Source organism: Monopterus albus, unplaced genomic scaffold, assembly GCF_001952655.1.
Source record: "Monopterus albus unplaced genomic scaffold, M_albus_1.0 scaffold215.1, whole genome shotgun sequence".
NCBI classification, from domain to species: domain Eukaryota; kingdom Metazoa; phylum Chordata; class Actinopteri; order Synbranchiformes; family Synbranchidae; genus Monopterus; species Monopterus albus.
In genome coordinates this window covers 289532-316822 of record NW_018128095.1, presented here as the reverse complement: position 1 = coordinate 316822, position 27291 = coordinate 289532, and the positions used below count along the sequence as shown (strand labels likewise).

The following is a 27291-nucleotide window of genomic DNA, read 5'->3' as shown; positions in this document are numbered from 1 at the left end:
ATAACAACAAGAATAAAAATAAAAAGTACAGCAGTAAAAATGAGAATAATTGTGGCAGTAGCTAGGGTGATGGGTGTCACTCTTTCATATTTTTTTTATTAAATACAGTTATGCTATAGTGCTGTTCATTTGACCTGTCCCTCCTGCACTAGCTCTCCCACAGCAGCAGCATGTTGGCTGCTGCCGTCCTCCTCCTACATCTCTCTCTTCCCGACTGTCTCCTCCTGCTTTAGCAGCACTGGCTGAAACCAATAAATATTAGAAAGAGTCTAATAGATCCCTAATCACACTGATCAGCTTTGTCATGTGTGTTTTTCAATTATTCCCCCTGGACTGAGGTGGCAAAAGCATTCAGCATCAGAGTTTATGAACTAGCATTAACTTTATCCACTTGCAGAGCAGGGTTAGGTGTTAGGGTTAGGTCTATATACATCCATGCTACATACAGCATGCTGACCTCAGCAACAGCTAACATTAACTTAGCTAGCTTTACTAGCTTGCTAATAATATATCAGAAGTGTTGGATTTTGGTGAATGACAGCGTTGTGTTAAGAAACCAACATGGAAAGGTGGAGCTATTCACATACTGTCCATCATTATGGTTGTCTTGTGTTTGTGTGTGTGAGAGAAACAGAGCAGGGCACGGAGAGACTGAGCAAATATACACGCTACGCACGGCACTGCACTGAAATAAAGGTTAACCTATTTTAAACAAATTTTTGGCGGTCAGTGTTGATACTTTGGTGGCCTGCCACAAATAAATCAATGCATGGTAAAATGCCCATCTCAGGTTCTCACAGTCCCGTATAACTAACCAGTAATGGGGTCAATATTGATGACTCGTCCTCCGTTATAACAAGCCACCCACAGTCGACCATCAGCATCAACAGTCATGCCATCAGGAAGCCCCTCCCCCTCCTCCATATGGTACACAACACGACGGTTACCTAGGCAATGATAAACAAGCATTTAGTAATTCTGTCAGTGACTACATTTTGACAACACTTCTCATTTATTGTGAACTGTTCCTTTAATCCTTGTGTACTGCAGTAGAAATACACAAATGTACTGTAATATTAATACACAATTACCAAGATGTCCAGTGTTTGAGTCATAATCAAAGGCATCGACTGTCAGACGCAAAGTGTCTATGTAAAAAAAGGTCTTCTGATCCAAAGACCAGTCCAACCCATTAGATATGTCCACCTAAGAGTGAGACAGGTGCACAGACACAGACAGATGAGAGACCAGCCCCGCCTATTATACATATACATATATATATATACCTAGCAGACAGGTGTACAGAGACAGACAGGTGATGTTACCTTGCTCAGTTGTTTTGTCACAGCAAGGTCAGAGCTCACAGAAAACAGAGATCCTTGTTGTTTCTCAACCTCTGCAGGATGCTGCTCTATCCCCATTGTACCTGAGACACGACACACTCTTACCATGGCAACAGACTCACCACAGACAGGGGAACAGGTAAACAGACTGACCTGCTAGCAGCCGCCCAGTCGGATCAGCCTTTCCATCATTCAGTCGGTTGTTCGGTTTGTCCTCGTCAACCTCCACCAGGGATGTCATCATCTGAGTGGACCAATCAATGGCCACGATGCTGCGACCCACACCTGCAACATAACCACCTGACCTGCGAGGAACTACAAAGCCCACCATATCACCTGAGGACAGACGGGTGAGACAGAGGTGAAAAACAGGTGGACACAAACAAGTCACAGGTGAGACACAGACTAACTGGCCAACCTGTCTCTACAGACTGAATCTCATTTGTCACTGGACTCCAGCGGTGGATCTTCCGTCCAGCGATGTCAACAAACAGCAGTGTCTGCTCTGACTCTTCCCACACTGGCCCTTCACCAATCAGAGCACTCGATTTCACCACACACTCCACTGTAACTGATGACATCACCACCTGGCTGTGTGGACCAATCACTGAGCAGGATTCACCTCAGTCACCTGTGCCCAATTTGATGGAAACAACAGAAAGCCAGATTTTAAAGCTGCATTAATCAGAATCAGAATCAGCTTTATTGGCCAGGTGTGTTGGACACACAAGGAATTTGACTCTGGTACAGCAGCTCTCAATGTGTATGTACATGTCCTTATGTAAGGCAGCAATGGACAAGTAAACAATAGAAGGCTGAGAGAACAGAAAGTAAAGAAAGTAATGTATAAACAAGCAAAAGAAATGTGCATTATGAAAGAAAAAAAGAAAAAGTACGTATAATTAGAGACTTGTATATACACACAATCTAGATGCATTTTATAGATCTATATGTATAGGTATATTTACAGGTATTGCACTGAGGGTTATTGTCCAGTCATACTGTCATGGGTTAAGTGTTCATCAGTGTGACAGCCTGGGGGAAGAAACTGTCCCTGTGCCTGGTTGTCTTGGTGCACAGTGACCTGTAATGCTACCCAGAGGGGAGGAGTTCAAACAGATTGTGTCCCGGGTGTGAGGGGTCTGCAGTGATCCTGTCTGCCCTCCTTTTGACCCGTGAGGTGTACAGGTCCTCCATGGAGGGCAGACTGGCACCGATGGTTCTTTCTGCAGTCCGCTGGAGTCTGTTCCTGTCCTGTTTGGTTGCTGAGTCAAACCAGACAGCGATGGAGGTGCAGAGAACAGACTCGATGATTCCTCTGTAGAACTGTATCAGCAGCTCCTGGGGCAGGTGGAACTTCCTGAGCTGGCGCAGGAAGTACATCCTCTGCTGTGCCTTCTTGATGATGGTCCTGATTTTAGACAACCACTTCAATGACCGTTGTATCATCAGGAGCTTGACAGAGGAGACCTTCGAGATGCAGTCACTGGTGTAGAGTGAAAACAGCAGAGGAATGTTCATGTACAAGGACTCACTGTTTTACCTGACTGGGTCTAACCTACAAGCAGCCGCCAGTGAAGCCCCCGTGGCAGTGACTGATCAGCTCATCAATGCTGGATTCCCCTAGAGCACAGCACCTGTTTGTTTTGGCTGCTTGAGGCCAGTGTGTCTGCCACTACCTGTTGGAATGTGATCACCTGTAATATGAGGAATTTGTGGGGGAAGACGCAGCAACCACCAGTTGGATTTAAAAACTTTGAAGTTTCCACTACTCGGTGTGACATACGGGTACATTTTAAAAAACACACGTTACATGTCGGTTAATGCCTTGTTTCTGTAACATTAGAGAGAATTGTTGTAAGGCTGGAGAAGTTACTATGTCTGCATTATGCCAGTTAAAATATAGGGTTTCTCTACTACCTGCTTTGTTTCGAGCATTACACATCATTTTTCATTGGTACATATACCATTGTTTACCTATCTATGGAGGGCAAATGTAACTTTATTAATGCTGTTGCGGTTCATCCTGCTGTTCACTTTCATATTGTGGCTCAAACATGCCAGTTAGGATTGGAGGTATTGTCACTGTCAAAAATGTAGCTGAATTATCAGTTTTTGTTTATGTTCCTGACCAACAACAGGAGATGTGCGCATTCACAAACTATCCTCTCATTTTCAGGAGGCCTCTCCCCTTGTGATATTGGGTTTTATCATTCTGAAATAATTACACACTATTTGGAGTAATGAGGGGTGCCGAGGTAATCTAGAGGTACCCAAGATTAAACATTAAACCAGTGTTAACCCTAGTTTTGCCTCATTTTTTGTTGCACTCTTTCTGTGCTACAGAATGCGGCCTCTTGGGTTTAACAGGTCCGCTCCCATCCTGGGTTGTACCTACACAGGGGGTCTCTACAGTATGTTTTTAAAATGAGCAGTACTGGTTTGAAAAATGCTTCTTACAACCTGGGATCAGCGGGGACATGGAAGAAGTGTGGTGCAGATTTTAACAACACCGGATACAGACAGCAAGAAATAAACACAAGAGACAACACTTATAGACTATTTTTTAACTTGATTTATCCAAATTTGTGCTCAATCTTAGTTAAAGCAGGTTTTAGTAAACTCGACAGACTTCACACAACACTAGTGTGTACTACTGTATATATCATTTTATTACATATAATAATAAACCAGTTATAAAATACTAGGATTACATGTGACCACACAACTACAGTGTGTATTAAACTATCATTCTGAAGAACTATAGTATGTTTACAGTGTACATCACCACAACATATTACATTTAAGGTATTGGATAATACAGGTAAAAGGGTGCTCTTGAGAATTAATCAGAGACCTTAGAGAAACAGCTAGGATTCTGGGATACAAACCAGCAGAGAACCATTGTAAGACAACACGTTCTCAAGTCAGTGTGGCAAAATAAAACCCTCTTGTTTTGAGATAAATAAGCTGTTGGCCAACAGTTTATATTGCCAGTTGCAGTACTATACCATGTACATATTCCATTAAGATATGGATATTCATGTTACTGAATATTATGCAAGTACAGTTTGTACTGTGGTACAAATGGCATAATACAACACATGTACATCTTGTATGAGAGTATAACACTAAAATACTACATGTACAAAGGATGATTACTGTAACCTGTACTGCAGCAAGCCACCTGTAATGCAGTACTCCCTGATTCACACTAATGATACTGTAGTAATAAAACTAGTAGATAGTACTCTTCGTGCAAGTTGCACATAATGTAGTACCAGATGGTACTGCAGTATTATTTCAGGATTTTGCTCATTAACTGTTGAGTCAGCACTTTCCACTCTCGCCAGACTCCTTTGACATTTCGTCCCTTTTTCGTTGCGGTCTAGCAGAGCGACACACGCGAACCTGCCAGCAACGTTGTCATTCATTTGAAGGCTTTTCTCCGTCTCCCGGATCAGAAATAATCCACACAGTAACACTTCAACTTAATAAAATCTCAACTCTTAGGAACTCGAACAAATAAGCGCATTAAATTACCTGTTTTTAATGGAGTTTGAGATCTTGAAACGCTGTTTCTGTGTATATAACCATGGACCCTAGCTTAAAAATAGACTTGTAATACATGTACTAACATCTTGAAGAAAGCAAGTACTTTGTAAGTGCAGCTAAACACGAGACCTATGCAGTACATTGATATTTACTGTTTACCTTGTGTACAAGTACAAATAAAGAATATAAACCTACCTGCTGCAGTACGCTATATTACAGAAAGAAGATAATTAAGGATTAGCTGTTGTACTTTTAGCCAGATGCACAAAGGTTACTCTTTAAAAGTTTAGTGTAACTCCGCCCCTTCCAACCTGCTGACTCCAAACAAATGTACTCGAACAGATTCAACTAGATTTGGGGTCGTGACGTCACACCAGAGTACATTCGGTGAAAGTCGCCATGTTGGAGGCTACGTGTTTTGTTTTGCTGTAGCCAGCGTATCCTTCATACTTGCCAGCATTAGATGCTTGTCGCTGTCTTTTCCGTTATTATTCTTTTTTTCGCTTTATACGTAATTATGGTAAGACCATGTTATGTTACAAAGTGCAGCAGCACTTCACATGACCATAATGATAAAAACAAATAGACAAGGGGGTAACTTTTCACAGCTTTCCTGCCTGGCGTCAAAATGAAGGGAGCCACAGAGGTATCAATGGCTTGGGTGTCAGCTGTAAGAAGAGAAAATATTTCTTTCAAATAGTGTTGTAGTCGAGGCCCCAGTCACTCGGAGTCACCAAAGAATAATCCGAGTGAGTGGAGCTCCTTTTAGCCGAGCCAGTCATCAAGGTCTACATTCAACACAATTAACGCAGCTCTCACCATTTTATATTCCAAACTTTCTAACAGTGTAATGCAGAGGTCCCACTGGACTTTCTCATTTTCCGTCGTTTTGACGGGCAGGGTTATAAAAATTGTCATAATTCATTATTGCCCCCAATTAAATTTTCACTTTTAATAATATTTGCATTTTTCATACATTTTTTAAAATAATATACTGAAACATGTGCAGCCACATGTCATCAACACCACATAAAACAGATTACTTTTTTTTGGCAGTCACAGTGGAGACCACTAAAAACACTGCAGCCAGTGTGTGCAAACAAGCAAATGTGAACATTGCAAGTTTACAAAATTAGACAATTACCATTAAAATGTGGACACCCCATTTTCACAAGGCTGGGCTAACTGAACTGAACTCAGCTGACCTGCTGCAGCCTGTGACTGTCACTAGGCTCCTCATGGCCCTTAAACATTTTGATCTGAAAGCTGAACCTGCTCTGCTACCGCACTGGAGACTGGACCTACTAGCTCCACTTCAGCCAAAGTTCTGAAGCTGGGAAAGATTTCTCTCTGGATGTGATTCAAAGTTCATCTGAACGTGAGATTTCCTGATGCTGACACACTAACTTCACCAGGAGGAACCTGCTGCATATACACCAGGAGTACAGCTGCACTCCTCCATGATCCGTAGTGGTCACAGACGCTTTCCTCCTGTCTGTGGCTCTTCAATGGAGTGTCAGCTCCCAGATAGCGAGGTGCATTGAGCAAGTCTCAGTTGTCTTTCATCCACTGCATCAGTTCCTCTTTTTTCACCTCATTTATCAATGCCATAGCAACCATTTGAGCATTTTAGTGGCCTATAACCTAACTTTAAGTTACTGTAGATTGCCTTCTATGTTGTAATCTGCCAAAATGACGGACAGCCTTCAGATTTTTCCGTCATTAATAATAATTAAAAAAAAATCCATCAAGTACGGAAAATACAATGTTAACAGAACTTCTTGTGTATTGCATCTCCATATTGCTCGGCAATTTGATACATACTCATTTATAGAAAGGTGGAGTGTACGCTTGATGGAAGTGGGTCCCACTGATAGAGCATGGTGCAAATTAACAGGTTTTAATATCAATAACTTATGCCAAATTATTATAGCCTATTACAAAAAAAGAAAAGAAAAAAAGAATCGAGTCATCCTATCCAACTTCCAAGTCTGAATTCTCAGTGCTCAAGTCTAAGTCTTCACTTATTCAAAAAGAAAAAAAAAAAAAAGACAACAAAAAATTGTTTAACAATGAACTCAAGAAAATGGAATCACCAAAAAACATAAGATATAAAAGAGGCTTAGTGGTTGTTAGATGGTCTGAACAGGTGACGTCTTCTTCTTGACTCACTGGTGCAAAGCCGTTACAGTAAAGCAGCAGGAAAGTGAACACAGCTGAGAGAGGGATGACAGGAAATCAGGTCCTGCATCAGGTTCAAGCTGGATGCAATGCAGCTCATGTTGCTGAGATGCTGTAAAAACCATACAGGATGGCAGAAAGTTCAGGAATAGGGAAGAAGAGGAAGTGGCTGAAACAGGGTGGGCGGGGGGGTTTTTTGTAACCACTAATAAAATGGAAAGTGAATGAAGGATCACTTTTTGGCAGCAGACCTGTATATACATTGTGAATGGAGGATCACTTTTTGGCAGCAGCAGCTCGGGCTCGGTTCAACCTTTCAATCAGCAGTTGGTGAGAGGCAGAGCATCTGGAGAGTACTGCCCCCATCTCCGAGTCATTCCTACGTTCTATCGCAGCATCTGCTGCCCCCTCCAGGTCACTGACAAGGAGAGGAGGAGAAGTGTTACTTGAGTGGTCAGGACTCACCTGTCTGATAATGTCACACATTGCTTACCTGATGGCCAGGTGAGCTTTGACCTTCTGCTCAGGTGTCACTTTAGAAACATACTTCTTGGCTTCATACTTGTTGTTGCACTTCATGCAAACTTCAATGAACGCCTGAAGAAACAAAGCTATGATTTATGCGAAATGTGGTTCAAATTTTATATAAAAAAAAAGCTGACAAGGGGGTGGAGATTCTTACCAGGTAGCCAATAGGAGACTTCTTGCTCCTTGAGAACTTTTCTAACTCTTCCCACTCCTCCTTCTCTGCCAGAGACTTCAGCTTCAACCACCAATACCTGTACAGGTGAGACAGTTAGAGAGAGATTCAATTAAGAAACAAACAGGTAGTTTAGATTCAACCAACACATGGCTGAGACGGACCGGTGAAAGAGAGACAGGCAGGCAGAGGAACTAATGAAACACCTGTCTCAAACAAACTCCTCTGTTTTTGAGGTAAACATAGATCGTCCTGTTACCTGAGAATTTACATTATCAAAATTATTGAATAAAAACATCGGCCAATCACAGCAGAGCTCACTGTGACATCACCTCTGGAGTGTCTCACCTTTTGTCAGGTACTCTGAAATCTCTGTAAAGCTGTTCTGCCTGTTTGTGAAGTCCTAAAGCCAGCAGAGCCTCCATGGTCGCCTGGAAACATGAGGTGTCATCACAAGTCAGGTAGGAACTAACTACTGCATTACAGCTGTGTCCCACTTCAGGGGCCGCATCTTTCCAAGGATAAGGTCTACAAAGGTAGGCCACAAAAGGCAAACTGAAAAGAGATGATCTGCTCTACTGAGGATTTCCTATTTATGTTACCAACTGTCCCTACCCCTACTACTCCTGTTGCCTAGCAACTTTGGCAGCTATCCTGGCCTGCAAAGAATGCTGCGATAGGGTAGGCTGTGAAGGATCCACCAGATGGAGTCTTCATTGGCCGGTGAAAGGAGGACGCACTTCTCGGCCGCATTTGAAGGGGCCTTTGAAATAAGACAGCCTTGTTGAAACGCTGTGATGCAATCGGTCTGCAAATGCAGCTTTTGAAGGATGCGTCCCCTGATTTGGGACACAGCTCTTTGTAGTTGCATCTTTTAGCTCACAAGTTCAAAACAACCCTGAGGTCTTTCACCTGTACAGTAATCAATCCATCCCCTTATATCCCTGTAAAGACAGTCCAAGTAGCCCCGCCCCTTTTCCTACAGACAGTTTAGGTTGCCCTGCCCCTTTCTCCGCCTGTAATGACAGTCCCAGTAGCTCCTGCTTTTTCTACCTGTAAAGACAGTCCCAGTAGCCCTGCCCCCTTCTCATCATCCAGTTTTCGTTGAAATCGAAGGAGGCGCATTTCATCCTCTGTGGCCTGAAAACAAAAATATTTAATCAGTTGCAGTTTTTCCACAGAATTATCATGAAGAATCAACAGTGCAGATTAAAGTTTTTAAACATTTTTTTAGCCAAACTATTACTGAATACAGTGAGTACTGATCGAATGTAAACAAAACAGACATATCCTACTGCTTAACAGGGTCCACTTAAAATTTTAAGTCTACACAGTATAGAATATATTTAAACAAAAAAATAAAACATAATGGATATTTAAACTAATACCACACCTCATGAATAGGATGCACTTTTTCAGATCAGAAATACAAAAAAGATTAAATGTGTTTATTACTTTTGCAGCAAACTCATTCTTGGCCTTGTTGTACTCGTCGACAGCACTCTGCAGGAGAGACAGACGGGTATCTAACCTCTGGACAGACAGACAGGCAGAGAGAGAGAGACAGGTCATGAACCCACTACTTTATCATGATCAGATAAGAACCAAACTAATGCTCAAACAGACAAATTGATTCTCGATCAGAGTGGAGAACAAAGTTTAAAGAAACTGAGCTCTGATGTTACACCGGCTTCAACACTCAGGTTTCTGAGATTTATTCAGGAAGAACCACACGGACAGGTCGTTTCCAGAGAGAAAACCAAGATACTCATTGATCAAATTATCTCATCTGAAATATAATAAAGTTTATGACAGGTTAAGGTAAACATTTTATAAACAAAGGTGAGTAGTCTTGTTTTTATGATAAATTCAAAAAAACAAGTAAACAGACATGAATAAAAAGTCTGATGTAGTCGCTGATTCCGTAGCTTTATAAGGTTTGTTTTTTGTCATTTTAAAGCCCATCATAATTAATCTGCCGTTTATCTAGGACAACATTTAAAGTTTTAAATATGTTCACATTAACCTGCTGTTACCTTTTCTCTGTAACTGGCAGTAACGTAGTAGTTGGCAAGCTCGTGGTGATCGTCATCCTGATTATAAAGGTCCTTCAGAGTGTCCTGTTCCTGCAGCTTACAGAACTGACAACGCACAGATCAATAACCTACAGGCCGATCACTGTGTCAGAGAAACTGTAGACACAGGTGAAGACAATAAATCACGGATCCATCAGGTGATAAAGGCGTACCTGTCTGTAGAGGCTGAGAGCGACCGGCTGGTTCCTCAAAGTCATAAAGAAATCTCCTCTGTTCATCTCGTTTTTCAGGTAAGTCACCACCGTGTACACTGATCCAAGACAGGACACACAGTTGGATCCCATCAGCATGATGTCATCCACCTGATCGACAGGTAGGGAGTGGCACTAACAGATACTCACCCAGGTCAGTGTCTCCACTCTCCACAGCTTTACTGAGAGCCAGCTGACTCCTCTTCATCTTCAGCAGCAGAGGAACCTGCTCTCCGGCCCGAGCTTCAAAATCCAGCAACTGGCAGAGACATTGCATACTGTGACATCGGCAGCCAATACTGTAATAACTACAACAAATACAATATTAAAATGACTGCAACTCTTGATATTTAACAACAGAGAGAAAACACATCATCAGTTATTAAAACTACAACCCCAATCAGAAAAAGCTGGGCCTGTATGTAAAATCAAAATTAAAACTGAAACTAGTTATGTGTAAATCATCTGTGTCCTGTATTACACTGAAAACAAATACATCAGCACATTATTTGGTGTGATACCTCATCAATTTTATTCTTTGTTCAAAATAAACACTCACTTCAATCCTGAGCCCTGCAACACATTCCAAAAAAGTTTCATTTCAGGGCCAGTAATGATGTAAAACAATTAAATAATGGTTCCACTTGAAACAGGTGACTGCATCATGATCTGGTACAACAATGACATCCAGGAAAGGCCGAGCCCTTTAGGAGCAAAGATTGGCAGAGGACTGCCAGTTTGACAACATATACATGGGAAAATTATTGAAATGGTTAAAAACAATGTTCCTCAAAGAAAGATAGGAAGCGATTTGGATATGTTACCCTCTATGGTGCAGAACTGAATTAAACGGTTCAAGGAATCTGGAGGGATTTCAGTGCGTAAAAGGACACAAGCCTAAGCTAGATGACCATGCTCTCTGATCCCTCAGACGACACTGCATCAAGAATCGTCACTCTTCTACAAGTGCTTTAACCACATGGGTTCAGGATTACTCTGGCACACCTGTGTCAGGCACTACGATATGTAGTTACATCCATAAATAGTGCCTAAAACTGTACTGTGTGAAAAGGAAGTCCTATGTCAACAGTGTCCAGAAGTCAAGTGCTCTGGGCTCAGAGGCATCTGGGACGGACCATCACACAGTGGAAACATGTACTGTGGTCAGACCAATCAGGATTTCAGGGCTTTTATGGAAGGAATAGATGCCATGTGCTCCACACCAAAGAATAAAACTGATGAGGTATCACATCACATAATGTGCTGCTGTATTGTTTTCAATGTAATACAGTAGACATGATTTACACATCACTAGTTTTTATTTAATTTTGATTTTACATACTGTGCCAACTTTTTCTGATTTGGGGTTGTAGCAACGTGACGTATGTGTGAGCAACTGACTCAAAGGGAAAATAAAGACAAACCCATAAACATGAACATGTTGAAGCAAACTGACACAGAGTTCAGAAGAACCACCACAAGCGTCACATCGAGCAGAATAATGAGTAAAAGCAATGACAACAGCCAAGTGTCACAAGGCATTGATCATAATCAGTCAGTCATTATAAACACATGCTGTGTGTGTGTGTGTGTGTGTGTGTGTGTGTGGCTCAGAAAAGTGAGACATTACCTTGATGGCAAGCTCGGTGCGTCCACATTCATAAGCTTTAGCTGCGATGTGAGAGTAAGAAACACCAGGTGAATCTCCCACCTTCACACACACCGCTCGAGCTATGGACTCGTCTGATAGGTCCTTCTGCTGAACCACAAGTACATCACACAGGTGACTTTAGGTGCAGAGCAATCAGGGGGCATTCTTCGTAAGTGGATTGGTTCTCTCTGGGACCTGTATTTACAGCTTCGCTGACACAGGTTAGCCAGATAATTTTGTTTACAAATTCACATTATCCTGGTTCTTTGAAAGTTTTGCTGGACTTGTTTTCAAGGCAACATGTCCACCGTAATCTCAGACCTACTTGGGAGCAGATTAGTTCTCAGGCTTATTCAGCGTAAACAAGACAACTTCACAGATTTAAAGGATCTTGGAGCAGGAAGCGACTCACTGACATTGGAGCGATTATAATAAGACATGAGTTTAATGGTAGTGAGAGATCAACAAAACCTTTTGGCCCATTAAGTATTTAAATGGAATACTCGTGCATTTAATTTGTCAGGCATTTTACCATAAATATCCCTGCATTGCGCAGAGTTCTGCTTTTGCAGTTACATGCAAATCAAATCTTTACATTCCTCGTCGCCCAGCAGAACCTCTCTCTGCTGCAGTGACAGACCACTCCGTTTCCTTAGACATCTGTGTGCAGCCAATCAGAAACCAACTGATCATGTTTCAGCTGTCAATATATGCAGTATGGTCTAGCTACTGACCACAAGAGCACTGATGATTGAATCCAGCTTTTCTAATGCACAACACAGATGAGGGTTGAAGAACTGAAATATCCACATAAGCTTAGCTGGCAACAGAAAATCCAGGATTGCTCATTTGATCTGTGATCTGTTTAGCAACTTACGAAGAACACCCCCCAGCATTTAACAGATTTACCTGAAAGTAAATCACACTGAGAAAACAAACAAAGAAACAAAAAAGTCACAAATCATTATAACAGAGGAAGGGGGGACAGTCAGGTCAACAGGTGTGGATAGTGAGGATCAGGTTACCTTACATGACGCCCAGTGTTTGAGGACTCTGCTGACTCCCTGATAATCAGGAATCTTGAGGTAATGGCAGATTTCTATCGCTAACTGATAAAACTGTCGATACACCAACCTGAGAGACAGGCAGGTGAGAAAGAGAGGGACAGGTGAAAGACAGTCACAGAGATAGATAAGAGAAGGACAGCCAGGTACAAAGACAAACAAGTTGGATGGGTGATTTCACCTGTCTATCAACACCTGTAGAGTCATCTGTTTGAATCTGAAATCAGGGGTCAAGGAGTTTGTCACCATGGAAACAGAGTAAGCACTGTTTCTACTGTGATTCTACTGAAAACTGTTTGATCACCTAATGGAGTCTACTCTTTAAACACAGGACACTATCTCCCATGATACTCCTTGACAGAGTATCAAATAGTTAAACCAGTTGGCTCTTAAAGCAGTTTGCACTAAATTTCCCACAATGCACCTGTGTCATCTGTGCAGGATACTGAGTGTGTGTGAGCGGCATTCCCACACTACTCTCTCTGACAGCATTCAGGACTCTGAGTTCTCTGCAGGTCGACACAAACACATCTGGATTGAAGTCTGTTAGGAAACACTTTCCAAAGGACGCCGCCTAGTGGAAGGGACACAACATTACACCTGAAAATGCTACCTGTACCACCAGTATTTTATCATAATATTAGCCACACATATCAGATCATGAAATGGACCCCAGATCAGTTCAAATGACAATGTTTCTCACCCTGAGCAGAGATTTCTGAGTGCTGGTGTCATATTCATGACTTGCTGCCTCCACACACTGTCTGACTGCTTCTCCCAGCATGCTTTGTTCCTTAATCTCCCTCAGGTACTCATCAGCCTTCTGACTTGACTTCTACACAAACACAGAAATCAGGCAGATGGACAGACAGACATCAGGTAGTCAGACAGACAGGTGGTTACCTCATATTCCCGGTGGGCCTCCAGCAGCAGAGCTCCAGGAGCCATGGATGCGATTTTGAAGATGTCCTGACAGACAAGAGGAACTTCCTGAAGCAGCTCTTGATAGACTGAACTTATGATCCGAACTCCATCTAGTTCTCCCACCAAAACACATGGATCCTCAATGGGGAACATGAGGTTAGGGGTCAAGGTCAAATAGAGGTGGGACAACACCTGATCAGAGAACAACTCAAAAGAAGAGTTCACAGGGATCACCTGAAAAAGACTCTTTACAGACTCCCCCTGAGGATAATCTAGGAACCCCAGGAGAACCTTAACAAGATCTAGAACTGTTAATGAGCTTAACAAATCCCTGAAGAATATTAACAAGTCTGACCTAATGTGTTATTGGTTCCAGTCTTCAGTGGTTTAAAGGATACTGGATGGTGTCATTACAGACTCCGGTTACCATGAGCAGCCTGTCCCACATCAACACCACAGATGGTTGCTGACTCTTTGGTCTGCGACACCTGGACAGGTAGAGAGATGGGTGAATGTAAATAAGTAAACAGGTAAAAATGAAGCATTGTTTATTTAATAGGATTTGAAAAACAGCCAGACAGAAAGGTCCACTGGTAAACACACAGATGAGTCAACAGGTAGTTAGGCATACCAGACCATCTGTTTGGGTGTTGTTGTCTTCTTGGTGTCAACTTCACTCAGTTTGTCCTGGAGATACAAAGAAGCACCTGTAAATCCATCTTCTCAGGTAAAACACGTGAAAACTGACTGGACAGAGAAGCTGCTCACCTGGAGGTCTGAGGAGCCTGTCCACAGGTGTCCTGTGTCAGTGAAGAGAGCCAGATATTTATAGCTGAAAGACACTGACATGTGGACTATACTCCCGGCCTGAGGACTGAGACCTGGAGGACACTGAGGACAATCAGGTGAAGTTAGTTACCTGTGTGTCTGACTACCTGTTTTTCTGTCAACCTGTCTATCTGTCTCACCACAGCAGTGCAGGATGTGTTGTCCAGTATGTATAGTTCAGGTCCATTGGACAGCAGGACTTTAGTCTGCCGGTCCTGAGTGAGGACAACCCAGCAAGACGGCTTCCCCTGCAGACCTTAGGATAGACATGCCAGAGAGACGAGACAGGTCAGAGAGAGAAACAGTAAAAACATCATTGCAAGTGACCCAGATGTTACCTGGGACTTCAGGTAACCTGCGGAGCTTCAAGTCATCAATATTTGTTGCCAATGTGAAGCGCGATGAGCCTGTTACTATTGCAATGCCTGTTCCATAAGGAGAGTGGAACACCTTGGCCTCCAAGACCTGACTCTGGACCACTTCCTGTTTAAAACAACAGACTAGTTAACAGACTAACCTGACCCATGCTGAAGTGGTTAGATGACATGCTAACAGACTAGTTAACACACTATTTAACAGACTCACCTGACCCATGCTGAAGTGTCTCTTGAAGGATCCAAACAGGTCATAGATCAGAACAGATCCATCTTCTTGAACACACAACAATTCGTCACTGACCGTCCAACCCAGCTGCACCACAGGACCACTCTTCCACTGGAACACAGACAGACAGGTCACAGAGACAGACAGGACAGCAACAGGGGGTGTAATGATCTATTGTTCTGGATCAATGCTTTGATCAAATAACCAGCGACCCAATGTCATTGATGCTGAATGTAAACAATCACATCCCTATATATTTCCACTGAAGCTGTCTTCAAACTGGACATGGGACTTTCTTGATAGTGGCGGCAAATGGAATGTGAAATGCCACCAAATTCTCAGAATAGAAAGCATGAACAGCCTTTGGAAACACGACAGGTGTGGCTACACTTACAGGGAAACTGGCGATGGCAACACCAGACGCAGAATAAATCTCTAACTGAGGACGAGAACTTGGAGAACGTCTGTGAGATTCCCTGAGGAGAGCTGAGAGACAGACAACGAAAGACAGGTTCAACTCATCGTCTGCTTTTTGGGATATAAGCTCAAACTAAAAATTATTTCAGTTCAATTAATGGACATCAGTTGTTTTCTGATTAAACTGATTATCTCTTAGGTTGTTAAAATGTCATAAAATACTGAAAATCTGAATATATTTATGACCAGCACATCTTGAAACTTCATGTTTTGTCCAAAACTTACAGATATTTGGTTTGATAGAAAACTAAGAAAAAAATGAAAATATTCATTTTAAACGCTACAACCAACAGATTTATTTTAATCACTTCTAGCCTCTCCATTGTACCGTTTAGTTTTCAGTCTGAGCACTGTCACTTTGAGTTTCCAGCATGAACACATTACAGACTCAAAAATCGCCTAAAATGTGAATGGACTGTGGATTTGGTTCCTACAGGGCACGGTAGTCATTACACTCCATAATGATGGATGCGCGTTTCTACCTATTGGTCCTCCGTATGGAGCTGCAGCCACCAGACTGTCTCTGAGTCCATCTCGTAAGGTCCAGCACATCTCATACAACTCTGTTTTACTGCAAACACACAAAGATTAACACAAGAGACACACGCGCGCGTCATAAATACTATAATATAAAATGTTCAAACTGTAAGACAGCTATAACTTTAAAAAGCTGCTCTATGGCTACATTTTAACTGCAGTGAGCTAACAGCTAACCTTTAGCCTGTTTCCAGTAAACATTACGGTTTACTGTTAGCTGTACTGCTAACACTAGCTGCTGTCGGACCCATAAACCACATATAAACTGACCGGTAAAAGGCTTCTCCCAGCGGGTTCCAATTGGCTGTGATGAACGCCATGTTGAAAGTGTTTTAGTTTAATAATCAAATTTCACTGTTAGCGTTAGCCTTTACTCTGTCAGCTGATCGCAGTTCTTCTTCTTCTTCCTCCTTTTCTTGTTCTGCTTGGTCTTCTTCTTCTTCTCTTTGTTTCCTGCTGGAGTGTGAACCAATGATTAAGGGGCAAACCGCCACCTACTGTATCGGAGTGTGGAGTATTGCACTAAATTATCTGAATTTCAGAAATACACAAAAAACTGTATCCTATTTACTAATCCTGTCTCAACAATAAATTTGAATAATCCCCTTCTAATTACCTAGAATCCTTTCTCTGTACCCAGTAGTGATTTTAACCACCACTCCTGTATCGCTTCACACACAATCTCCTTTAGTGTCTATCTCTCTCTGAATTATATTTATAACAATGCATAATAATGTACTCAGCATCTTCTAGAATGCTGCACCAGTGACAAAGATTTGATTGATTTTTTCCATCAAATATAATATTGTTTTTACACCTGCATGTCCTATCCCTAACTGAGAAAATATTATCTTCTCTCTTTGATTACAGAATATTTAGTTGATTTGTTTTGCATTAACTAATTTCTAAATTTTATAGTAGTGTCTCCCTTTAATATAAGAATCCCATTCTCTCTGCCATGCCTTAATCACTTATGATTTAATCAACCCTACCACATGCTGCTTTTATTATTTCATTATTATGTAGTTTTAGGATAATCAGGATAATGACCTTTATTTGGCCAAGTATGTTACACACAAGGAATTTGTTTCCGGTACAGAACCGAGGCAGCCATCTGTGGCGCCAACTCACCTTCGATGGCTCTAACCATCGGGGCCAACTTGGGGGTTCAGTGTCTTGCCCAGGGACACTTAGACATGTGGACCGCAGGCACCGCGATTCGAACCTCCAACGACTGCTCTACCCACTGAACCGCCCAGTTTTAGAGATTTCCCAGCTAGTTTGTCTGATTGTTCATTTCCTTTAACAGCTACATGTCCAGGGACCCAACAGAACTGTATTTCTAACCCTATCCTTTGTATTCCTAATAACATTGCATGTATTTCAGTCATTAGATATTCTTTTTCAGATTTACCTGATGACAATATCGCATCAGGTCAGAACATCATCTTTTTCTATGCTTTGATGAGCAGCAGTTGTTTTTCTTGTTTGTCGCTGAAGTCAAACACAGCCAGTAACATTTAAAAATACAATAAACATGGAAATAAAATTATTTTTTATAAATAAAGTACACACAAACAATAGAGAATGGAAACAGTATCAGCCTTAACTGCCCCTTACAGTTTCTTCAAGGAGACGTCTGTTTGCAAATGTCTTTTTATTCACAGACACCAGTCCAAAACATAAACTTTTCAGTTGTTTTCAGTCTTGCGATGTTGAGAATGAGAAAACAAACCCACACATTTGAGAAGCTGGAACCATAGGATGTTTACATTATGGCCTTAAAACTGACTAAGACTAGAGCTATAAAGACAAAAACTCAAGTTAGAAATGTTAATTGACTCAGACCTGAACTTCACCAGGCCATAACCAATTCAACCTTTTATCATCTGAAACAAGCAGCAAGACTCAGACGCCTTATGTTGCTCAGGCTGGACTATTGTAACCATCTTTTGTCTGGTCTTCCCAAACAGTCTGTTAGACAACTTTAGCTCATTCAGACACTGCTGTCAGATGTTTAACCAGAATCACCAGGAGCACATCGCTCCTGTTCTTAAATTCTTACACTGGCTGCCAGTCACCTACAGAAATGATTTTAAAATGCTTCTGCTAGCTTCTAAACCACGCAGTGGTCTCTTGGGGCCAAAGTACATGTCTGATCTCCTTGAAGAATCCAAACGCAGCAGGGCTGTGAGATACCTAGGAAGCAGTCAGCGGGTAGAACCTCAGGTCAGAATCCAACAGGGTGAAGCTGCTTTTAGATTCTTCACACAAATGGAACCAACTTCCTGATGACCTGAAATGTGCCCTGACTCTGCCACTTTCAAGTCACAACTAAAAACTCAACAGTTTTCTTGTGTCTTTGATTGACTACTTTCTGTCCTGCACTTTGCTCTGTCTATGAAATGTGCTAGGCTTTAAAATTAAAGCTGCCTTGCCTGAAACAGTTATTAGGTTATCACGATAATTACTGATTAATTATGTTAGGTATTTTTAGTCAGATAGATATTGATTAGGTACTTGTATGTATTAGAAATGTTTAGTGGAGACAGGATGTCTAGTTAGACTGTTAAATGCTTAGTCATGCTTATGAGTTTCTACAGGGTACATCTGGTCAAGGATAACTAGAGAGAAAAGTTGATGACTGTCAGCAGACAGGGTGTTTAATATTATTATTATGATGTGTATAACTGTAGTCATAGCCATAATATTTTCTTATGTTTAATGTCATGACGTCACTAGAGGTCGTGTTAGAATGTTTTTAGTTACACACCACATAATCAACAGACACACACACATTGATTTGCTTCATGTTTTGACTACTGCTATGGCCAGCTGCAAAGCTGGTAACAGAGACGTCTCGGTTGACGTTCCTGTGTAGAATGGGGCTAGCCCAACCGAGGGGATATAATGTATAGGCCTGATGTGGTTCAGGGTCTCTAATCTTTCATCTGCCTGCGTGCAGTTTGGAGGTGCAAGATACCTGAGTGTGCAATGTTAATTTTTGCCTGTGTTCATGGAATAAATCAGCACTGTTTTGTAGTTACTTGGACTGTCTCGTCTCTTAGAGTCACTATGGTAAAAAGTACCGGGACAACAATTACCTAATTTATACTTGTAAATGTCACACAGAAGCAGAAGGCCTGCACAAGCAGATGGAATGATCAGTAAACGAGACTAAAAGCATGACTTCATATCAATGTAAATAAAACCAAACACATTCATCAGGATGACAAATGCTGACCACTGCCCATTACTGGGAAATTTAACCTGAGTCAAATCAAAGCTGAAACATGAAGACTTTGCACATTTTAGACTCCTCAAGTGTTTTACAGTATATGAATCTGACTGTTGGGCGTTGTCTCCACACGTTCTCAGACTGTGAATTCCTGGCATTCCCCACCAGAGTTAGAGGATGCACCCCCACCTCCACACAGTACGTTAGAGTACTTAGTGTATTGTGTTGGTATGAATCCTATGATGTGAGTGTCGCTTCCTGTTTCCACCTCAATGGTTTTTGAGCTGAACTCCTGCAGAATAGGTCTCACACTGTATCTATAAAGAACTTTTATTTAAATAACCTACAATTATATAACACTTAAAAACACAGTCCAAAGACATACAGTTTATGTTGATTGGTGACTCTAAATTGCTCGTAGGATTGAGTGTCGGTGTATGTGGTTTGTTTGTCTACATGTCAGTCCTGTGATAGTCTGTCACACAGTGATAGCTGGGATAGGCTCCAGATGAATGCCACGCGTCTGCCTGGGGGATAAGCCTCTGTTTTATGTACCAAGCCCCAGCTTCCTCTTAATGTGGCTCTATATACTACATCACCTAACTTGCCCCTTTGATCATGTCATAATTACTATGTTCAGTTGCTTCTAATGGAGAATATATCTAATAGAAAGCTGCAAATGGCCCTGGTGTTGTCATGGTCTATTGGTTCTGAAAGAAGAAAGGACGTCAAGGAGGAGAGAGAAACTGCACTAAATGGGTGAAATCATGGATAATACAGCAACAGGTTCAAGGGACTTTCCTGAACTGTTTTTTTCTTTTGCATTAGTTTGATGGACTGAAAACCCAATCAGTGTGGTGTCTCTCATCAACAGGGTTTGACTGATTCAAGAGCCTGACAGAGTCAGACTAGTGTCAATGGGCCAAAACAAGGACGACAGGTTCAGCTAAGCTCTATTTAAGATTTTCACATGCCACGCTAACATTGTCTCCAAATTTCCTCATGGTTTTTCTAGGGTTCTTCTTTGGTTCTGCAGTGGCTGCACTGATCCACACTCTCCTGTCAAACAGCCCTGGATCCAACAAAAAATAATGATTGTTTCCATAAACAGTCACATTTCTCACAAAATTCCTCCAATAATCTTTCACATTTTAAGTTCTACTGTGCATTCTCCTATGCATTTTTTTACTAGTAAACAAAAAGACCTTCCACAATGAAGGAAACAGCAAAACAGGTAGTAAACCAGTCAGTAATGTGTTTTAGCCCAAACATGTGAAACTCTTTCTTTCACTGTGAATATCAAGACTGAAGAGTAACTTTAAATTCACTTTGTAAATGAAGTCTGGTGGTAAACATTGTATTGTTCTGAGGGGAGTATACAAAGCAACCTAGTTTTCCATAAGGAGAGGGCGAGAGGCATTCACACAGACAGAGAGAGGGAGGGTGAGCGAGGTTTCCTTCCAGATGACTTCATCTTAAAAACATGAGCGAGAGAGAAGTTCACTGACAGCCTCGCTCTCCCCTCAAAAACAGGCCTGCCCTGTCGTCATGGCGACAGACCCATCCCCTCTGGGTGTGGTAGATACAGTTTGTGAGAGAGAGAGAGAGAATTAACCCCTTCACTACCAGCTGATCCTTTGTTTCGTTTACATTGTTTTACTTGAATTACTTGAATTTTATCATTTTAAATTATAGTCTATTTTTTTGTTTTCTGTATTTATATTTTTCTAGAATTAAATTTTCCATTTGAATTTATAATAATTTTGTTTATATTTTATGTAATTATACTTCATATCATATTCACATTCATATAATTTGTATTTAAATTGACTTGTATTTATATGTAAAGTTAAATTTTTTATTTTGTTTTCTGTATTTTTATTGGTTTATTTGGCTCCGTTATGGTTCTGATAAACCACCTTTTGTAGGTGGATCCAAATCTACTTTTGCAGTTTATTATATTGTAATGATTGAAATACAGGTAGAAGCTGGAGGATGGTTATGAGGTTGCATAACGGATCTAACCTTTTGAAGGCAATACTATTTTTGTTTACTATAATCTGCTGGAAATTTGTGTTTCATAACAAAGATGTTTGTTGTGATCAGTGCATTTAGTTATTTTAGTTTAGTGTTTCCACTTTGTGTTTCTGTATTTCTAATTTTGACTGCTGCAGAAAACAAAATAAAACTGTCACATTAAAAGTTTTTTTTATGTTCAGACAGTAATGGTGCAGTCTATCAGTTTTTACAAAAGCCTGATGTTTGTGGCATTGAAGGAGTTAAAGGTGTGAAAAGTTTCCCTGAGGTAGCCAGTCAGAGCACAGCATGCTAGCACACACACACACAGGGAGTGAGAGAGGGCGAGCCAGCAAGGTACAGTCTCCAGTGTTTTTCTGCAGCAGAAAAAGTTTTTGAAGCTTTTCTAATTCTGGTTTGACAGTATCGACATGGTGACGACTGAGCCCCACCAAAGCCAGGACCTACTGGTCCCCACCCAGCACCAGGACCTACCGGTCCCCACCCAGAACCAGGACCTACAGGACCAGCAGGAGGAGGACCAGGCCTCACCCTCGTCCCCGCTGGCAGAGTTCGACCTGGAGAAGATGAGTCAGGGTCCCGTCAACGCCATCACAGTCCTCACACTGCTGGACAAACTGGTCAACATGCTGGACACCGTGCAGGAAAACCAGCACAAAATGGAGGTGAGCCAGGGCCAGGTCCACACCTGGAGACCAGCTTTGAGTTTTGGACTCCAGCACAGACTTTGTTTTCCTAATGTTTCCCATTTCAAAAATGGAAACTAACCCAAAACACTTTGCAGGCCAAACTCCATTTTAAAAATGTCTGATTTAACTTCAGCTGTTGACCTACACATTTCCTATATTACAGAACATCAGTGGTGGAGTGTATATGTTAGCTAAATAAGAAGAAATGTTACTACAGATATGTCAGAGATACAGAGTTTTCTTTAATAGAGCAGTCTCACAAACATGTATTTCATCCAAAAGTTATGCAACACTGTCTTTTGGTACAGTTAAAAGTTCTACATGTCATTGTCTCAAAATCTTTAGTTAATTAGTAAATTATAGTTGGTGCTTGTGTCAGAAAAGAGAACCAAACTGTTTTCTGTTAATTTCGACTTCTGTGAATGATCAAAAATTCCCAAGTCAATACATTTACAGATGAATATGAGTTGATAGAAAACTGTCAACTCCTTTTAGGAAAGCCTTTGGCTGGAAAGTAAGTGAACAAAAATCACTTCCTGGTTTTGTCTTCAAAGTAAAAGCTGGTTTTATTTTATTGTCATGGGATCTGTAAGAACCTGTATGAACGAGTAAAAAGTCTCAGAGTGATGTGTTACAGCAGATATAGTATAAACCAACCATGTGTCAGGAAATCTATCATTTATAATCTATAATCCATAATCTATCATCTATGTTTGACCTGGATTTATTTTATATCAGAAAACAAACAAAAAAAAAAACTTCCCATCACTGCATGTTTGATTATCAAGATTCTGGCTGGTCATTGATTGATTATTGATTGGTGGTGTTTCAGACACACCAGATGGAGATGGAGGGTGTTGTCAGAGGGATCCAGGCTGATATGACCAAACTGTCCAAAAGTCACAGTCACACATCCAACACTGTCAGCAAACTGCTGGACAAGAGCCGCAAACTGTCTGTCACCATGAAGGAGGTAAATATATCTCACACCTGTCAATGACTAGATCACACCTGTCAGGTTTTGTTCAATTAACCTCTTTGTGTCTCAGGTGTGTGAGAAGATGGAGCGTCAGGGTTCCCAAGTAAAGAAGCTGGAGGCAAACCATGCCCACCTGATCAACAGAAACAACTTCAAAGTCCTCATCTTCCAGGTCAGTGTGAGAGGTCAGAGGTCAGGTAGAGGCTAACTGTGAATGTGTTAAGTCAGAGTCAGATGCTATTAAAAACCATAAGATCAAAAGCTCTAGAACAGCTACTAAATGGACCTTGTGTTGATATTGTTCTGTCCATTTAATTTTCTAACGTCTGAGATTGGGACACAAGGATGACAACAGTCATATGTCAAGGAAGATCATGTGAACACATACAAACGAGGGCACGTCTCCCAGGAACTACAGCTCAAACAATTAGCAGTATGAGCATTATCGGTAGTAATAGCATGTTAATAGTAGTACCAGTACAAGAAGTAGTAATTGAATTAGAAAGCAGCAGTACCAGTAGTGGTAGCAGAAGTACTCTTCATGATGAGTGAATTGAATTAGTTATAAAAGTTTGATCAGAGAGTTACCAAAACCTCTTCCACATACATGAAGTACCATGACTACTGTAGTTTACTGTATTTACTGCAATCTGCTGTATCTATCTATGTATACACAGCAGTCTGAACTGGGAACAACCAGACCATAGCTGAAACACCTCTGCTCCATCACCGAAGTGTTTCAGACACAGTTGTCTATTTTCAGCTCGCACTGACCTCTGTCTCACTCCAATGGGGATTTTCAGTTTGTGACCTTATTTGGTCATGAGTTGCTGCAGGAAGTAAACTAGCAGAAAAACTTTATTGAAAAAACCAAAGCGACAGAGTGAAGTGTTATCATGTGGTCTGGTTGCCATGGTTGTCAGCAGACAAATATGTATACCATCATGAAGTCAGTTTGTGTTGTCTGAAGTTAAGCCTGAGTCTAATCAAGTCTGGACCTTCAAACAGTCCTTTCAAGTGTACATGAAGAAATGTCCTAAATATCCTCACACTGTAGAAATGTCCTCACAGTACAGTCACAAATATTAACTATACAGTAATAACAGGTTATTGCAGGTAAATTCCAGTAATTTAGGTTAAGAAAATAACACCACTCACATCCAAAATTTAATTACAGAAAATACAGGTGAACACAAGCAATAGGAAACTACAAGTATTTACTCATCACTAAAAATTGCTACATGTAATTACATGTTACTAACAGTTTAACAGGTAACACAGGTAATTATGATTTACAGGATGCTACAGGTGGCTGTAAATCATAAACACTATTATTAGTGACTACAGGTTATTACAGGTAAATAAATATTAGATTATTATACATATCTACTAAAAACAGAACGCATATCGGTCACAAGTCACTACAAATGATTACTGATAATCACAGGTAACTATAACTACTTATAGGTAATTACAGGAAACTCCAGGTCAGAACAGGTAACTTAGTAACTAACTGATATTTTTAACAGCTAACTACAGGTGTCAGTTTTTATCTCCTCGGGATATTGAGTGACATGTGGTTGTTCTTTAAAAATGCAGTAATTTCTAATAATACTGTAGCAGTAACTTTGTAGTGACTACAGTATAATAATTCTGTAGTAACTAGTAAAACTGTAACAATAGGAAGTCAATCTCTGCCTGCTGCTGACAGTACATCAATAGTGCCGTATCAACGTGTACATGTGTGTACTGACTGTTATCTTCTTGCTGTCCTGCTAAAATACCCAGCACTCCTCAGTGTCAGTGCAAGTGTGGCTCTATGCTGTTAACCCCTTCACTGCTGTTTTCAGTTTTTCAGCTCAGCCCTCCTAGTCTTCATCTTCCTGTGCTTTTTCGGGGCAGGGAGAGTAACTGGACTGCCATGGTCCTTGTGCAGCTGCACTAAAATACTTCTCAGTACCATCTAAAACACACCAGAAATACAATTATCAAGATAAGAACCATGTCAGAGCCCTGGGTAGATGGTCCACATTATCTCACTTTGCTATGCAACAGGGCAATTCTGAATATCTTTATTCAAACAAACTGTATGTGCCTTTTATCACAGTGATGCAATCCACACAGCTTGATAGATGCTACCTGAGTTCGTATTGTTGGCATTTAGATTTCAGGAGACAGCTAGGCTTGCACATTAAAAAAAGCAGACTAGCTCAATATCCAAAACAAGAAGACCAACTACTTTAGGTGAAATAAATAAACTATAAGATTTTTTTACATCACATATCATTATGACATCAATTACATGTCTTCTAACAAAATAAATAAATCATAAAAAGCTTTTACAATTAGAGTAACAACATGTGGGCAGTTATTGTATAGAGAAAAGCCTCAATCAGTCAATGGTGTGGATAATTTCTAACCTGTATTTTAGGTCCATTTCTCCTTTTCCTCACTTTTTCTTCATCCATTCCAAACACACAAGTGCTCTTAATGTTTCTTAGCAGGGTGAAACTTAATGTTATCGCCAGCAATAACATTAATTCAGGGATCATGACTAATGTCATTCTTGCATCAAACTGTTTTCAAGGGGACCTTTGTGACAGTTACACTTGCCTCTATGCCATGGCTTGACTATAGAGTTGAAGTAAGCCCTTTAAAAAATATGGCCCTCTGTGATTTCAGAGCCCTATGCTGTCACTTGTAGGTAGAAATGGCTTTGCGTTTAGGGTCTGTTAAAGTTCTCCTTTGGTTTTATTAAGGTCATCTCATAATGTACCTACTAAGACCTGGTAAGATGGCGCCGATAGTTATGGCAGCCTTGGTTACTCGTGCTCTCTTGTGTTTCTTGTTTTTCTTTGTTTTCTTGGTCTTTTGCAACCCATCCCAGATTACTTTTACCAGAGAAGAACTGTTAAATATCGGACAACTCGCACCAAACTGCCTTTCTCTGATCTTTGTGAATGAAGAATGCTGTATGGACATTCTGATCAGAGGCGGAGCTGCCATATACGGGACCTGTAAAAATTGCCGCCATGGCAAGCGAGCAGGCGCCTTGGTGAGGCTACACCAGAGAGGGACCCGGACTCAACTCCCGTCTATCCACCTAGCAAATCTCCGCTCCCTGGTCAACAAGATGGATGAAATTCTTCTAGTCTATAGGACTACCTCTGACTTTGTATGCTCTGCTGTTTTGTGGTTCACGGAGACCTGGCTGAGCGACTCGATCATGGACAGCGCGATACAAGTACCGGGCTTCCAGGTGTACAGAGCGGATCACGTAACAGAGCTGTCCGGGAAAATGAGAGGAGGTGGAATCTGCTTCTACATAAATGAAGGTTGATGCACAGATGTCACAGTGCTACAGAGGACATGTAACACAGACTTAGAGACCTTTTATCAATTGCAAATCCTTCTATTCTCCTCATGAATTTTCGAGCTTCATCCTAGTGGGTGCCTATTTAAAGTCGAAGGCCCAACCAGATTACTTTTACCAGAGAAGAACTGTTAAATATCTTGCTGAACTACCTTCCCGACTCTCCACTCATTGTTCTCGGGGACTTTAACAGAGCAAATCTCGCCCACAAACTGCGCAAATACAGACAGCACATTACCTATCCCCCAGGGACAAAATCACACTGGACCACTGCTACACAACAATAAAAGACACCAGTCACTCTGTCCCCCACGCAGCCCTTGGACTCTCAGATCATTGTATGGTCCATCTTATTCCAACTTACATGCAGAAACTTAAAGCTGTGAAGCCTGTGGTCAAAACAGTGAAGAGCTGGACTGAGGAGGCTAAGTCAGAGCTACAGGCCTGCCTTGACTGCACAGAGTGGAATGTATTTGAGACTGCAGCTACAGACCTGGATGAACTCATTGACACTGTGACACCTTACATCAGCTTTTGTGAGGATGTGCGCATGTCCAAAAAGTCCTTCTGCACATACAACAACAACAAGCCCTGGTTTACAGCAAGACTCAAGCAGCTTTGTCATGCCAAAGAGGAAACTTACAGAAGTGGGGACAGGACCTCGTCTGTTTGAAGAAACCTGAAAAGCATCACTGGCTATAGGAAACCATCCCCCCTGCTGTGGAGGACCATCAACTAGCAGACGACCTTAATGTATTCTACTGCGGGTTTGACAAACAACACTCCCCCCCACCTACCCACCCCCCCTCAGATCCAGCAGCTGCT

The 27291-nt window shown here is 41.3% G+C and overlaps 3 protein-coding genes across 3 annotated transcripts in view; 1 reads left to right on the top strand and 2 right to left on the bottom strand.

Moving 5' to 3' along the window:
• Positions 1 to 5661, bottom strand: part of rgn (regucalcin) — a 7548-nt gene extending 1887 nt beyond the window's left edge. The window contains exons 1-6 of the mRNA XM_020619137.1: positions 5094 to 5661; positions 1762 to 1974; positions 1497 to 1679; positions 1326 to 1426; positions 1092 to 1206; positions 816 to 947 (exon numbers count right to left, since the gene is read on the bottom strand). Of these exons, the coding sequence (XP_020474793.1) occupies positions 816 to 947; positions 1092 to 1206; positions 1326 to 1426; positions 1497 to 1679; positions 1762 to 1924 (694 nt within the window). The 5' untranslated portion in view covers positions 1925 to 1974; positions 5094 to 5661. The remainder of the gene's footprint in view (positions 1 to 815; positions 948 to 1091; positions 1207 to 1325; positions 1427 to 1496; positions 1680 to 1761; positions 1975 to 5093) is intronic.
• A 150-nt stretch (positions 5662 to 5811) lies between these two features.
• Positions 5812 to 16612, bottom strand: vps16 (VPS16 core subunit of CORVET and HOPS complexes). Its single transcript, XM_020619138.1, has 25 exons — positions 16421 to 16612; positions 16096 to 16184; positions 15531 to 15622; positions 15119 to 15247; positions 14872 to 15016; positions 14674 to 14789; positions 14474 to 14596; positions 14337 to 14392; positions 14109 to 14193; positions 13685 to 13861; positions 13485 to 13616; positions 13228 to 13355; positions 12963 to 12998; positions 12743 to 12851; positions 11697 to 11831; positions 10217 to 10325; positions 10028 to 10125; positions 9816 to 9920; positions 9235 to 9312; positions 8833 to 8919; positions 8128 to 8210; positions 7762 to 7858; positions 7573 to 7676; positions 7331 to 7497; positions 5812 to 7191 (listed from the first exon to the last, which is right to left on the bottom strand). The coding sequence occupies exons 1-24, from the start codon at positions 16468 to 16470 to the stop codon at positions 7356 to 7358; spliced, it is 2505 nt and encodes an 834-aa protein (XP_020474794.1). The 5' UTR covers positions 16471 to 16612; the 3' UTR covers positions 5812 to 7191; positions 7331 to 7355.
• Positions 16088 to 27291, top strand: part of cavin2b (caveolae associated protein 2b) — a 14596-nt gene continuing 3392 nt past the window's right edge. Inside the window, exons 1-4 of the mRNA XM_020619136.1 lie at positions 16088 to 16149; positions 21829 to 22090; positions 22947 to 23087; positions 23164 to 23265. Of these exons, the coding sequence (XP_020474792.1) occupies positions 21836 to 22090; positions 22947 to 23087; positions 23164 to 23265 (498 nt within the window). The 5' untranslated portion in view covers positions 16088 to 16149; positions 21829 to 21835. The remainder of the gene's footprint in view (positions 16150 to 21828; positions 22091 to 22946; positions 23088 to 23163; positions 23266 to 27291) is intronic.